At 40.4% G+C, this 15868-nt stretch overlaps 1 protein-coding gene across 9 annotated transcripts in view; it reads left to right on the plus strand.

The window, feature by feature from the left end:
• Positions 1 to 15868, plus strand: part of DST (dystonin) — a 558750-nt gene that overhangs the window by 117440 nt on the left and 425442 nt on the right. Inside the window, exon 1 of one of the 9 annotated variants that reach the window (XM_082847291.1) lies at positions 15524 to 15570. The exons of the other annotated variants lie outside the window; for them this stretch is intronic. Within the exon in view, the coding sequence (XP_082703417.1) occupies positions 15562 to 15570 (9 nt within the window). The 5' untranslated portion in view covers positions 15524 to 15561. Of the gene's footprint in view, positions 1 to 15523; positions 15571 to 15868 lie in introns of those variants that run through there. 9 annotated transcript variants of the gene reach the window in all.

Here is a 15868-nt window from a genome sequence, read left to right on the forward strand (position 1 = left end):
TCTATCCAGGATCCCATTCTACATTTAATGGTCAATAAACTGACCTCTTTACTTAGTCTCCTTTAATATACACACTGGCTACCAAGTTTGGAACCATAGGAGAGTGTGTAATATGTGGTTTATTAATATTATATTAAGATACATGTAAAGTAATAGTACCTGTTTCAAGACTTCATAAAGCCAGGCACATCTTGTCAAACCGGAAGACAAGGAAGCATCAAAGATTACTGTGGTCTTGTCAGAAGAATCAGGAGTTAAACTTGGAGAGGCTCCTACTGCCTAGTCAATAAGAATAATGATCACAGTGGATTGAATATCACATCAGTATATTTAAAATCCGTGATATATGACATTTCAAAAAAAAACCAAACTCTCATTGTTGACCTTTGGAGAATGCTAAGTGAACTAACTCACTTTTCTGGAAAATAATAAAGAGAAAGAATCAAGCATTGTCGTGTCTTTGCTGTAAGAGTTTATTCTACATGGTAATCAAATGGTGTTGTGGAGGGAAGGAGTGATGGAATTCGATGTCACCACTTTGCAAATCCAAGTGAATAATGACCTACACGGTGATGGTGATCGTCAGTGACGCTGACACTGCAGGAGAGACATCAGGTGCCTGCTGATGAAAGGACCAGTAACAGTATCAAACTGCTAGTACTAATTACAGAGTTACACAGAACATAGGGTGGAGCTATGTGTTAGGTGATATATTGAAGACAGAGTTAGCAAAATGCAGACTCTGGGGAACTTCGGGGCAAACACTCCAATTTCTTCGACGAATAAATTGTAAGAAATAAAAAGCAGCAGGAGTAATCTATAGATTAAAAGAGATTGAAGGGACCTACCAACCAAATGTAATGTTTAAGCCTTGTTTCAATGAGCAAACCAAATGTAAAAAGAATTCTTGAGAAAGTTGGGGACTGATTGGATATTTGATGGTATTAAGAAATTTATATTAATGTTTACATTGGTAATGGTTTTGTGATTTTGTTAAAAAGTCATTATCTTTTAGAGATATGTACTACAGTATTTAGCAATGAAATAATAAGATCCCTGGAGTTTGCTTCAAAATAATCCAGTAAGGGGCGACGGAGAGAAATGTGGGTTAGGGTCTCATTCAAACAATACTGACCAGGAGATGGTAATTGTTGAAGCTGGGTGTGTGTAAATGGTAGTTTTAAAAATTTTTCTATTGTTGTATAAACTTGAAATTTTTTATAATGAAAGGTTTAAGACCTTTAAAAATAAGAAACATGTCTTCATTTAAAATTTACCTCATCAACACTTTGCTTCATCAAGTCCCTCTTCTGGCTTTTGTTTTCCATAGAGTGAGCCTAAATTTTTGTAAATATTATTTCCAGACTTCAGATATTTACCTAGAAAATTTAAAGTATAGTTGATTTACAATGTTGTGGTAGTTTCTGGTGTACAGCAAAGAATGTACATATTCTTTTTCATATTCAGATATTTACTATAAGAAGGTTTTTAGAAAGACAGAAGGGGGCAATATTCCCATGGCTATCTTTTGATGCTTTTTACTTCTTTTTTCTTTTAACAAAGGACTATTGGCATATTTGTTGGCTTTTTACTTGGAACATTTTATAAAACCATGTTCGTGAATGGTGGGAAAATGTGCTTATTATTTAAAATTTAAACAACTACTCTAAAACAGATGGGGCAATTATATAGGCATATTCTTCCATTGTAATATCTAAAAGCTGATTTTTCCCTGAGATTGCTATTTTTGTTCTTTGTAGATTTATTAATATGAGAACAATCATTATTGAAACAAAACTAACCCGAAGGCAACATGCCATCACATGGCATGACTTTGTCTTGCTGAAACTCAAATAATACCTAGTCTTACAGTCTTTTCATAGTAAGTGGAATTCTTCCATATTCCAGTATTACTTTACTACAGCAGATTGCACTTATGTCTTCTCACAGAGCTCATGAAATTTTGATGAGGGCTGAAATGTGAGCAATTGAGTCGCCTAATCGATTTGAGTTAATCTTTAGTATTGACATCACGTTCCATTATGTGGCTCTGCTCAGGAGATGGTTTTCCGGAGGTAGATTATTGCTTTCATTTTGCTGCTCATACTTGTACTTCTTTGTTGCTAAATAGGGCCATGAGCTGATCACATTTCCAGTTCTGTTCAAAGCTTACTTAAGACAGCTTGAAACTCTCATTAACTCTGTGAATTTTATTTAGCCCTATTAGAAATGGGCATGGATAATTGAGAATGGATTATAATTTTCAGCTGCTTTGCCAAATGCAAACCTGCCCCCCCAAACAAACAAAAAAACCACTTCTGTTTACTTTTGCTAAACTGGACAGCTAAGCGTGGATCTTTAAGAAGCAATGGAGTTCTAACAGGATGTGTGCTTTCATGCTATTAATTTTTACAACTTGCTACTGCAGAAAAATAATTCTTTTTAAATAGGCAGCATAAGTGTTGAAAGTGAGCTCCTTTTCTATTTAGCTGTCAGAGTAACCTTTCCCTTGAACCGTGATTATAATCAGTTGTGACAGTTCACTATCAGACTTTCCTCCTCCTGCGTTCCAAGAAGGTTAAACATTTTTGAGCATCAACCTTTGTCCCGAGTTCAGAAGGACAAAAATTATCTATTCAACCTGAACATACACTTTTGAGTGGGGTTCCATTGAGCTCCTGGGAATTTTAAAGAAGGGGGGTCAGAAAAGTCATTCATTGTTGGCACCTTTTCCATCCTTTTGTTTGATGCTTTTTGTTTTTTGGTCTCTGAAACAGATTAGCCTCCCATTTATTTAATAAAGTGTGAACTAGACTTGATTTTTTCCACTGATGACAAATTAAATTTCACCAATAAAAAAAAATCACATGGTTTAGATATATGATTGTTGATTGCTTTTGAGTTGTGTTATTATCTGTTCTCAGGAGTAAAAAATTGAGTATGGCTGGAGAGTTTTAGAATTCTGTGGTCCATGGCCTGAACCTTAAAACCTGGTTGCTTCCTTTTTTAATATAAAAATAAAATGGGTCTGAAGGTGGAGGCAGAGTGGGAAGATGAGTCAGTTGGATGTCAGGCATTGTCTGATTCTTCTGAGAGTTACTTGGTGTTTGCTTTAAATTCTTAGTTATTTTCACTGGTTCTTTTTGTTTCCCTAGGTATATATAATTTGAGTAAGAGAGTATTTTATATTGCTAGGCATTGTATAAGTATCTTATTAGCTGATGTTTTAAAATCTCTCTTTCCCTAATTGTGGAGCCAAGTAAGTTGAAAAACAGGACAGTACTGCTTTCTTAGAAACATGCGAAAATTGTCTTTACAAAGCCATTGCTTCATTGTAGTCTTGTCTCTGCTCTGACTTTAATAATGAGAAGAATGGGAACTATATTCAATATCTTGTGATAAACCGTAATGGAAAAGAATATGAAAAAGAATATATATATATAAATATATGTATAACTGAGTCACTTTGCTACACAGAGGAAATTAACACAACATTGTAAATCAACTATACTTCAATAAAATTAAAAAGAAAAACCTAATGAGAGGAATGATGTCCCCTCAGAAGAAAAAGACTGGACTTTGTGTTCTAAGCCTCAGCCCTAGGGAATTGTGGGGTTTCAATAAATGTTTAATAATGAACCTCTGATCGCCTTCTTTTCTGAATAGTTATTGCTTAGTCATCATGGAATAAGAGAAAGGTGAGAAATCAGGGCGAGGAGGCGTGGAGAAAAGGAAAATCATAGGCTCAGTTATCATGGCAAATAGCCAAGTTAGATTGTAGTTTATATATCCAAATGTACCTTTCTTGAGACTCTTTTGAAAGTCATCTGTTCATCCTGGGACCCGAAGTTTGAACATTTGTATATAATATGCTACAACAGCACCTGGTTTATTAGCAGGCTGGGCCTAATTTAATTTTGCTTGAGCTAAGACAAGCTTTTGAGCAGTGTAAGCAGTCTGATGGAGATGCTGAGAGTGTGTGTTCTGGAGCCACATGGCTGTGTGAGTTTCACTTCTGGCTTTAGCACTTCGTAGCTCAGGGCTGTGGGCGCTGTGACTTCGTTTACCTCCACGGGGCCTCGATTCCTCAACAATAGAAGGGCGGCCATAACTTCAGCATGTTACTGTGAGCATCATCTTTTCATTGTGCTCAAAAGAATACTTGGCACATAACAGTGCTGCATCTGTTTACTCCTTTTCCTCATTGACATCCTGGCTTGGGATAGGGTTCCAGATGGATTGGATCCTGGAGACATGGAGGGTGAGTGACATAATGCCCCAAACTCCAGGACTTTCGAGTCTCGTGGACGTGGACAAACAGCTTTTACAATGTAGTAGGATAAGGGTGTTCTAGGAGAGTATTAGACACTTAGCTCTAAGAAGGTCAGCAAAGGCCTCTTGGGAGAAGGGGTTGGTGAGCTGAGTAGGGAGGGACTCATTGAAGAAAGAGGGACGAGCCTTCCCAGCAGAAGGAGCTGCGTGCTTGAAGGAGCAGGAGAAGGAGAGAGCTCTATCCCTTCGGAGAGCTGGGAGCAGTTCCTAGTGAAGCTGGTGTGGAGGGTGAAGCTGGGTGGGTCTGGTCATGAAGGGCCCTGCTTGTCCTGCCACAGAGTTCGGGCCTTTATCCTTTGGTTCCAGGGTCCCTGAAGGGCAGTGAGGAAGGTGGGATGATGTGTTGTGATGGGAATTACAGTTTAGAAAGATTGGGGCCAGTCTGGCGATTGGATTGGAAGGGACAGGGTTAGAGTCAGGGAGACAGGTGCTTTGGTCTGAGTAAGAAATGATTAGGGCCCGAATTAAGATAGTAATAGTGCAGGTGAAAAGAGAGGAATGAATTTGAGAGCTATAAAGGAGTAGAATAAATAAAACTTGGTAACAAATAATATGAGGGGTGAGGAAAAAAGAGAAATTATATATCTATATATATATGATGATCATATCTATATAACTCATATATACATATTTCTTTTTTTATCTTTATCTCTCTATATATATTTGGTTTCTAGCTTTAGCAAATGAATAGGTTCTAGAGTTTCTCACTAAAATGGGATTAAGCAAGATGAGAGGCATAGGGTGGTGTCCGGTGGAGAGCTATGTTGGATTTTGTGTGTGTTGATCTTGAAGTGCCTGCCGGAGACCTGAGCAGTGACGTCTAGGAAGCATTTGGGTATTAGAATACGGAATTCCCGGGAAAAGAGAAAGTTGACAAGAGAGATTACATAGTCACTTGTTGTTAAAGCTGAGAGTGAATAGATTAGTTGGGGCTGTAGAGTGAGAAAAGGAGATGAGATCCCAGATACTATGCTGAGATTCCACGTCATAATATATGAGGGTATACATGAGGGTTCAATGGTGGAAGAGAAAGTCATCAGGGCGAAACAAACAGAAGAAGCAACCAGAGAAGAAAACTAGGGAGAATGGTATCATGGGGACCAAGAGAAGAGTGAATTCCAGGAAGAAAGTGGTAATGATAGAAAATATTAAAATATTAAAATTTAATTTATATTTTTAATTAACAAAACATTATTGTTAAGAAGGGTGAAGAATGAATTTGTGCTCTGGATTTAAGCCACAAAGAGGACTTGTGTGTTTTGCAAGGAGGAAATTTTAGTTGTATTTCAGTGGGTTAGAGTACACGGGACTTTTGATTTCAAGACAGCAAGTGAAAACCATCTGATTCTTCTTGCAAAATCACTCCAAACAACAAGGCCAGCAAGACACTGAGACAAAGTCAGTGTTTGATGAGCCTGAGAGACACTTGTAATCTTGAACCACAACAGGTGAAGATAAAAGAGAATGGAGAAGGTGAACGACTTCTCCAAGAAGAGGACTTGTTCACAGGGAATCCAACCATCAGCCCTCCCAGCATCCCGGACCCGTCAGGAGTAGGAATCATCAGGCTTCGTTGCAGGTGGAAGTGAGGTGGGGCCTGCAGATAGGAATTGTCGAAAAGTCTCCACAAGGAACATCGTCACCAGGCACCTTCATGACTCAGTTAGACACCTTCTTCCTCATTCCCGCAGGGGACAAGAAGTGTATTTTCTGAATTGAGTCAGAGAGGCTGTGGACTCGAAAACAGGCACTGAGGAAGGTGGGAGTGAATTGTGGGCATGAGTAAATCTGATAGGGCTTCTGCTCCTTTACCCCCATCCAACTCCCACACCCCAGATGCTGGCCTCCAGGCTTATCCTTCCTAGGAGGGGACTGGAAGACACAGAGATGAGTGGGTCTCTTATGAAAAGGCCAACTGCCACCTAGTCTCCTGGTCATGAATCCCCTGGTTGACAAAAACTTCAGTCCTGAGTGTGAATGGACAGCTAAGCATCACCAGAAATTGGAGAAAGCCTCCAACATAAAGGAGAGAGAAGGGACTTCCCCAGTGTGGCGCAGTGGTTTTGAATCTGCCTGCCAATGCAGAGGACGTGGGTTCGAAGATCTCATATGCTGTGGAGCAACTAAACCCATGTGCCACAACTACTGAGCCTGTGCTCTAGAGCCCGTGAGCCACAACTACTGAGTCTGCGTGCCACAACTACTGAAACCCATGCGCCTAGAGCCTGTGCTCTGCAACAAGGGAAGCCACTGCAATGAGAAACCTGCACACCACAACGAAGAGTAGCCCCCGCTCGCTGCAACTAGAGAAAGACTGCGCACAGCAACAAAGACCCAATGCAGCCAAAAAAAAAAAAAAAATTAAAATTAAAACTAAAATTTAAAAAAAAAAGGAGAGAAGAACAACAAAAATCCCTACTTTATTAAAAGAGGAAAAAAGAGGAACTCAAAAGAAAGAGTGACGATATGGGGAGCTGAAGGAAATTCCTAACCATTCTTAATGTCCTGAAAAGGGTAAAAGAAGATATTGCATCTATTAAAGTATAATTTTCAGAAAATTAAAACATGACCTTTATGCAAATATAAAATGAGCATGCATTAAAGATTTTATTCAACTCATTAATTAGTGGGGGAGCCAGTCAGATAGTAAGATCAATTCAAAGGAGAATCTGAGGGACATATATAATCAGTCAAGAGTGCAGAAATGAATCTGCTAATAGATGCAAAACAGGTTGATATCCTATAGGGGGATAATGTGTAATATTGAGGTTATCATTTTTATAGGGTGGAAATTAAGTCCATTACATAGATACTGGACAAAACTCATTTGCATTGCTTTGGACAAGAATCCTTTGCTTTACTTCAGTCCTTTATGCTTATAGGGATGTAATAGCCTGGTCTTGTGCTTCTCAAAATGTGGTTCCTAGTCCAGCAGCCTCAGAATCACCTGGGAGCTTGTTCTTTGTTCTTGTCTACGCATTAAGAAATTCTGGGAGTGGAGTCCAGCAGTCTGTGTTTTGGCAAGCCCTCCAGGTGATACTGATGCATGACGAAGTGGGACAACCACTGGTTTAGTCAACAGAAAGTCAATCAGAGGTGCCCATTCCAGAAAAAGGAACCCTCCTATACTGTTGGTGGGAATGTAAATTGGTGCAGCCACTATGGAGAACAGTATGGAGGTTCCTCAAAAAACTAAAAATAGAGCTGCCATATGATCCAGCAGTCCCACTCCTGGACATTTATCTGGACAAAACTATAATTCAAAAAGATACATACACCCCTATGTTCATAGCAGCACTATTTACAGTAGCCAAGACATGGAAGCAACCTAAATGTTCATCAGCAGATGAATGGATAAAGAAGATGTGGTACATATATACAGTGGAATTCTACTAAGCCATAAGAATGAAATAATGCCATTTGCAGCAACATGGATGCAACTAGAGATTATCATACTAAGTGAAGTAAGTCAGACAGAGAAAGACAAATCCATACGGTATCACTTATATGTGGAATCTAAAATATGACACAAATGAACCTATCTATGAAACAGAAACATACAGACAGAGAACTTGTGGTTGCCAAGGGGGAAGGGGGTGGGGGAGGGATAGATTGGGAGTTTGGGATTAGCAGATGCAAACTATTATATATAGGATGGATAAACAACAAGCTCTTACTGTGTAGCACAGGGAACTCTATTCAGTATCCTGTGATAAACCATAATGGAAAAGAATATGAAAAGAATGTGTGTGTACATGTGCAGAAAAGATCCTCAGGGGTCAGGGAAGGGAGGGGGCACCAACCCATAATATGTCCTGCCAACCTCCCGGAGACTCTTGCGCTGGAATCCATCTTGGCTAAAAGATGCACGTGCACATCAGATAGGGCCCTGAGTCAGACCAGATATGAGCAATGAGCAAGATGATTGGCTAGAGGAAACCTGGAAAACTGCCCCCATATAAGCAATTTAAGCCACCCCAAAGCACAACTCTCTCTCTGAGCCCACTCATGTGTCCTTTTCATATGTACTCTGCTTCTCATAAATGCTTTACCCACTTAAAAAAAAAAGTGTGTGTGTGTGTGTACATAACTGAATCACTTTGCTGTATAGCAGAAACTAACACATTGTAAAGCAACTATATGCCAATAAAAAAAAAAACAAAAGAAATCATTAAAAAAGGTGCGCATCCCTACAGAATTAGATAATCCCCAGAGTGTTCATTGGACAGTGCTCCACACTCCATTGAAAGAACAGCTAATAGGCTTTTTTGCTTATTTCCAAGTCTTGGGCACATTTTCCTGACACATCCATGAAGGAAAAACAATATGGAATTAAAAATAATAAGGAGCCATCAAAAAAGAAAAAAAAAGAACTTCTGGAAATTAAAAATGATAGTATCCCCTCCCCAGGTGATAGTTGAGGAAATCTTCCAGAAAGTAGAAAAACAGACAATAGGAGAGAAGAGATAAGAACATTATAGAATGGCCCCAGGAGAGCCCATATCTGAAAAAAAGGAAGAGAGAAGAGAAAAACAGGAGAAAATTATCAAAGAAAGAAAACAACAACAAAAGTTCCCAGAGCTGTAGGATATGCATCTTTAGATTAAATAGATTTACTGACTGAGGGAGGAGGGGGAGGGACAATTACAAACTACTATACGTAAAATAGATAAGCAACAAGGATTTAGTGTATAACACAGGGAATTATACCCAATATCTTGTAATAACCTATAATGGAATATAATCTGCAAAAAAACTGAATCCCTATGCTGTATACCTGAAACTAACACAATATTGTAAATCAATTATACTTCAATTTAAAAAAAAGAAAGACTTATTGAGTGCCTAAAACAATGAATGAAACAAAGACCGATGCCAAGGCACATTAATATAATTACTGGATGCTAGGGGTAATAAAAAGATCCTAGAAACTTAGCGAAAAAGACAGAGGATGAGGAAGGATGGATAAAGCAGGGCACAGTAAGGGAGGAAGGGGGAGGGAAGAGGACATCAGATACAAAGAATGACTTGAAATCAGTGCACTTATTGTGTATAAACTATTCCTCAGCAAAGTTGATTTAGAAGAGGACACCAAGGATGAGAGAATAGTTTCCTTGGACTTAAGAACAATACTGGAAGCTTTAAGATGATGGAGCATTGCCCTTGAAATTCTGAGGGAAAATGATTTCCAACCCAGAATGTTATATCCAAGCTGTCAATAAAGTGTGAGGATAAACATCTTCATTCAGGCTTGTAATTCACCAAATTCCTGTCAAGTGAACCCTTTCTCACAAGATTAATGGATGATGTGTTCTCTCAAATGGTAAAATAATACAAGAAGGAGAAAGACACGGGATCCAAGGAATATTGCATTGCTGATACCCACCCATACTGTTGTGTATCACTGTGGAGTTGAGGTCGGAGGTAGATGGGCCTCTGGGCTGAGCAGCTGGAGTTCGTCAAGCAGAATAAATTGGAGCTTTGTTTTCCCTGGACACTCCAAGGACAAAGCTAGTGGCAGGAGTTGAGCTCTGAGGGGGAGTAAAGAGATAAAACGACCACATCTATCTCTACTGAAGTCAAGGAAACCTCCCCAACTGCACATGCACAAGAAGGCTCCGCGGGGGTCAAAAAGGGAGGGGACATCATCCCATAATACGTGTTGTCAATTTCCCATAGGCCTCTGCGCTGGAATCCATCTTGGCAAAAAGAAGCGCACACATAGCTGAGAGGGCCCTAGGACAGGTCAGGTGTGGGAAAGAAGCAAGATAATTGGCCAGAGAAGAACAAAGAACCAGAAGAACTGACCCATATAAATGATTTAACCGCCTGTTTATTGCACTCCTCATTCAGGAGGATGCCCGCACTCTTCTTTGGGTGTGTATCTCTGCCTTGCTTCTGTTTTAAGTAAACTGTTTCTCTGTGTGCTCTCCCACATGTTGTGCTGTGTCTCTAATAATAAAGTTTGTACCTGTTCTTACAGTTTTTGCCTCCTTGAAACATTCTTGCTTTCAAATGGGTGTAGGAGCCAGGGCCACTTTGCTTCTAACCTTTAGCCCCTGGTGGCCTAGGAGCTAGGATTCCTAGTTTTCACCCAGGCTACCCAGGTTCAGTTCCTGGGCAGGGAGCTAAGATCCTGTTTCAGGACTGTTCACTGCTGTCTCTCTGAGAACAGTATCTTCATGTCTACTTTTGTGTGAAAGTCCCACAGTTTGTTCACACTGTCTTGTGAATGGGTGTTGGTTTCCAGGCCTTTACTCATTTGAGTACTACTTTGAGTTTTCTTGTACGTGCCTCTTAACTCTCCCTGTGCAAGAGTTTTTCTTGGGTTTGTGCTTAAGGGAATTGCTGGATCCTAGAGGAAACATGGAAATAATGCCAAGTTTCTCAGAGCACTTACCCCACTTAATACTTCATCAGCCACGTATTGGCAAGCAGGAGGAGCCACGTTCTTTTCAGCACATCATTATGTAAGATTTCAAAAGTTTTTGCCAGTTGGATACAGGTACTATGTTATCTCATTGTGGGTTTGATTTGCTTTATTCTGGTCACTAATGATGCCTTTTTTTTTTTTTTTTTTTTTTTTTTTTGCGGTACACGGGCCTCTCACTGTTGTGGCCTCTCCCGTGGCGGAGCACAGGCTCCGGACGCGCAGGCTCAGCGGCCATGGCTCACGGGCCCAGCCGCTCCACGGCATGTGGGATCTTCCTGGACAGGGGCACGAACCCGTGTCCCCTGCATCGGCAGGTGGACCCTCAACCACTGCACCACCAGGGAAGCCCCATGATGCCATTTTTTAGTAGGTTCATTAGCCATATGTGTTTCCTCTCCTGCAATATGTCTGTCCATTTCACTCGTCCTTTTCCTCGTTTGGTGTTTGTGCTTCTCTTATTGGTGTGTAGGAGTTCTTTATTTCTGTTCACTGGGTTTGAATTTCAATTATACTTTTCATTGCTTGGTTATTTTTGATAATCTCATTTTCTTAACTCTACTTTTGATACACTTTTCTTTAAAAATATAAAATACATTTATTTTATATTTAATATTGGTAATTAATCTACAGATGCTTGTGTCTGTTGTTTCTGTAGTCCCACCAGTTGTGTCCTTATCTGTTCTGCAACTTTGTAAAAAATGAGGTATAATTGATATCCAATATCTTAGTTTCAGGTATATGACATAATGACTCATATTTGTGTATATTGCAGAATAATCACCACATTGGTCTAGTTGACATCTGTCACCATGCACAGTTAAAGAATTTTTTCTCTCTGAAGATGTATTCTTAGCAACTTTCAGATCTGCACTACAGTATCATTAACTATAGTCCCCATGCTCTGCATGACACCCCCGTGGCTTATTTCTTCTTTTTTTCTTTTTTTTTAATTGGAGTATAATTGCTTTACAATGTTGTGTTAGTTTCTGCTGTACAATGAAGTGAATCAGCTATATGTATACCTATATTCTCTCTCTCTTGGACCTCCCTCCCACCCCTATCATCCCACCCATCTAGGTCATCACAGAGCACCAAGCTGAGCTTCCTGTGCTTTATAACAGGTTCCCACTAGCTGTCTTTTACACATGGTAGTATATGTATGTTGATCCTAGTCTCCCAATTAGTCCCATCCTCCCCTCCCCCCACATGTCCACATGTCCGTTCTCTACATCTGCATCTCTATTCCTGCCCTGCAAATAGGTTCATCTGTACCATTTTTCTAGGTTCCACATATATGCATTAATATACGGTATTTGTATGACAGACTCTAGGTCCATCCACATCTCTACAAATGACCCAGTTTCGTTCCTTTTTATGGCTGAGTAGTATTCCATCTTTATCTATTCATCTTTCATTGGACATTTAGGTTGTTTTCATGTCCTAGCTATTGTAAATAGTGCTGCAATGAACATTGGGGTACCTGTGTCCTTTTGAATTATGGTTTTCTCAGGGTATATGCCCAGTAGTGGGATTGCTGGGTCGTGTGGTAGTTCTATTTTTAGTGTTTTAAGGAACCTCCATACTGTTCTCCACAGTGGCTGTATCAATTTACATTCCCACCAATAGCGCAAGAGTGTTCCCTTTTCTCCACACCCTCTCCAGCATTTGTTTGTAGATTTTTTTTTTAACGATGGCCATTCTGACTGATGTGAGTTGATACCTTATTGTAGTTTTGATTTGCATTTCTCTATAATTAGTGATGTTGAGCATCTTTTCATGTGCCTCTTGGCCATCAGTATGTCTTCTTTGGAGAGATGTCTATTTAAGCTTTTGCACAACAAAGGAAACCATAAACAAGATGAAAAGACAACCCTCAGAATGGGAGAAAATATTTGCAAATGAAGCAATGGACAAAGGATTAATCTCCAAAATATACAAACAGCTCATGGAGCTCAATATCAAAGAAACAACCCAATCAAAAAATGGGCGGAAGACCTAAATAGGCTTATTTCTTTTGTAACGGGAAGTTTGTACCTGTGGATACCCTCACTCACTTTGCCCACCCCCACCTTTGTTTTGCAACTTTTTATCACGAGCTTTCCTTGGCTGCAACTTTGTGGTCATTTTTGAGGCTTGGATTGAAGGTACATTTTTCCAGAGAGGATTTTATTTAATTTCTGCCAAGCTTTATTAACCCCAAGAAATGTAAAAATAAATTCCCAGCATCAAAGCCCTTCATCCTGCGGAGGTGTGTAATTGGCCACTAAACACACCTGAAGAACCAGCCTGTGCTTTCCTACTCTGTCCAGTCTCAGGCTTGAGACAGCCCACTGTCTGGCTGTCTCAGGGTGCTTTGTTTTGTTTTCCGAATGCGTGCTTTCCCTGGCTTTATTTGCGAGTGTTCCAGCCAGACTTCTTTGCTTTTGTCTCCTGCCCCTGCCCAGGGGCTTGGCCATCAAAGAGAGGCTTTAGGTCACAGGAATTAGCGAATCATCTCTGTGATTGTGCTTTTGCTTCATCTCTCTGGTTTTGAGTATTGACCTTACTTTCCTGCCACCTCACTGATGCATTAAAATAACCATAATATTATGGTTATCTTATCCATAATTTTTAGGTATTGTGTAGTGGGAAGGCTTGTTAGGATGTCATATCTGCAATAAATCTGAGAAACCCTTGTCTTATTTTTGTGTGACTAGAGAGGTTCCCCCAAATGGGTCTCTTAGATCAGAGCTACATGTCCCCAAAGTTCTACCCTCCATCCCTATAGCTGGGTTGTGCCATCCTTATATGTCCGAGTATGCCCTGCCCACCATCCAGGAGCCAGGGCATGACTTTTAATTCTCATTTCCAGTATAGCTTCATTTCCCTTCCAGCTGGGCAGTATGTTGAGGCAATTGCTGCTTCTCTCATCTTGAAGCAGATGACACAGTACCTTCATTTCCCGCAGCTGAATTCATGCTTACAGAGGGTACTAAGAAGGACTTCAGTGACTTAACTTATATTCAAGCCTAAAATCTCAGTACAGATTTGTCATTTCAGTTGGGCCAAATCGACTTCCTAACGGCACAGTGTTCGTTATATTTTAGAGTTGAACATAAAAACCTCAAGTGGAGAAAATATTGATGTAATATTTTTATGACCAAAAAAATGTAGATAAATCATGAAATAGTAATTGTGGTTGTGAAGCTATTTTATTTATTAATTTTTATTAATTGTTTTGGTAATGAACAACTTTGTGAAAAAAATGTTGTAGTCCAAAAGGCACCTGTTTTCAGAGGGGAGGATGATTTATGGGATTAGGAGAGGGTATTTTTCGTTTTCTTACGTGTGATACTCAGTACCTGATAACTCTGATTCATTAGCTTTAAAATTTGGTTCAGGATAAGTATATACTTAGGCTCTATTTGAGGACAAAACATTAAAATGACTGGAATTTGGGCAGCAAATAAACTTTAGAGATGATGGACTCGTGGACAATTTAGGGACCTCAAAAATCATCCAGCCCGGGTTGCCCCTTTGAGGAAATGAGGCCCAGAAAAGTGACCTGAGATGCCAGACATCATATATCCTGTGACTTTCAGACTCACAACTGGAAACAGAACCCCTCTTTGAACTCACTCTCTTGTGTGTTGGATTGTTTCTCGGTTTATATGCCCAGTTTAGCTAAACATTTCAAATTCTTTATACATTTTTAAAAATGTATATTTATATTTTGTAAAATAAACTAACCCCCCCCACTCCGCGTTTGAAATTAATTTAGAAAACCCAGACATCTTACATTAAAAAAAGTCTACAGTAATCTTTGGCATTTATGAGAGTATTAAGCAGACAACACAGATGCCTTAAGTTTATTTCTAGAATACATGTAATGACCATGACTCCGGGCAAATTCATCTTGTTATTAGAGCCTACGAATCAGGAAGTCTGAGATGTAGACGTTTCAGGATCCTGGGGAAGTGAAAAGTGGCTTCTGAAGTGAGAATGCTGCTTTTTATGAACAAAGGACTATCATTATTTCCCGTTTTTAGATCCTCTTAAAAACTGTTTTGGGACATCATTAGCTCCAGAGATAACCATAAATAAGTGAAACCGTCCAAGAAAAGAAGCTGCAAAGACACGCAGACCTTTCACATCGACAGCATTTTTATTGGTGCTAGTTAATGATAACAGTAGCTGGCATTTCTCAAACACTTCCTGGGAGCCAGGAGCTGGGCTCACTTAATCCCAACCACAACCCTAGGAAGTTGATTCTCTTTGTAGATTAGGAAACCAAAGCTCAGAGCAGGTCAGTGGCTGGTCCACAGTTGTGTGGCAGGTGAATGGTGAGGCGGGCGTGGGGCCAGTGCCTTGCGTCCCCCAGGGCTGTGTCTGACTTCGGGTCTCTGATCCTCCTCTGTGAGCTTGCTGAGAGCGGTTTCACTTCTGCTGTGTGGTTAGAAAGTTTACTGTGGGTTGTGACACTAGGTGATGCTTTGAACCTCTTTTTCCAAGACAAGCTTCAGGGCAAGTCTGACAGGCAATTATTGCGGGAATCATGGAGAAGGGACTGATATTTAGTGAAGGAAATCAGTATTTACTGAGCACGTACTGGGTGCTGGGCAGGACAGATGCTTTTGCAAATTCCACTCATTATTTATGTTTCCATTCCACAAATACTGACTAAGCGCCTGCTATCGGTTTGTCACTGGGCCAAGAACTGGTGACCAAACCAGGAAGAAAACAAAGTCCCTGTACTCCTGGAGCACATTTTCCAGCGGGGGAGACAGACAGCACACAGATTACCATGGACGTGTACAATGTGTCAGGTAACAGGTGCTGTGGGGAAGTTGAAGGAGGTTGAGGGGTGTGGAGTGATGGGGGGGGTAATGTTATCGTATCAGATTGTTCGCAAAGAACTTTCTTTAAAAAGATGACATTTGAGGGCTTCCCTGGTGGCGCAGTGGTTGAGAGTCTGCCTGCCGATGCAGGGGACACAGGTTTGTGCCCCGGTCTGGGAAGATCCCACATGCTGCAGAGCGGCTGGGCCTGTGAGCCATGGCCGCTGAGCCTGCGCGTCAGGAGCCTGTGCTCCGCAACGGGAGAGGCCACAGCAGTGAGAGGCCC

This window comes from Leucopleurus acutus, assembly GCF_964270905.1.
Source record: "Leucopleurus acutus genome assembly, chromosome: 10".
In the NCBI taxonomy this organism is placed as follows: domain Eukaryota; kingdom Metazoa; phylum Chordata; class Mammalia; order Artiodactyla; family Delphinidae; genus Leucopleurus; species Leucopleurus acutus.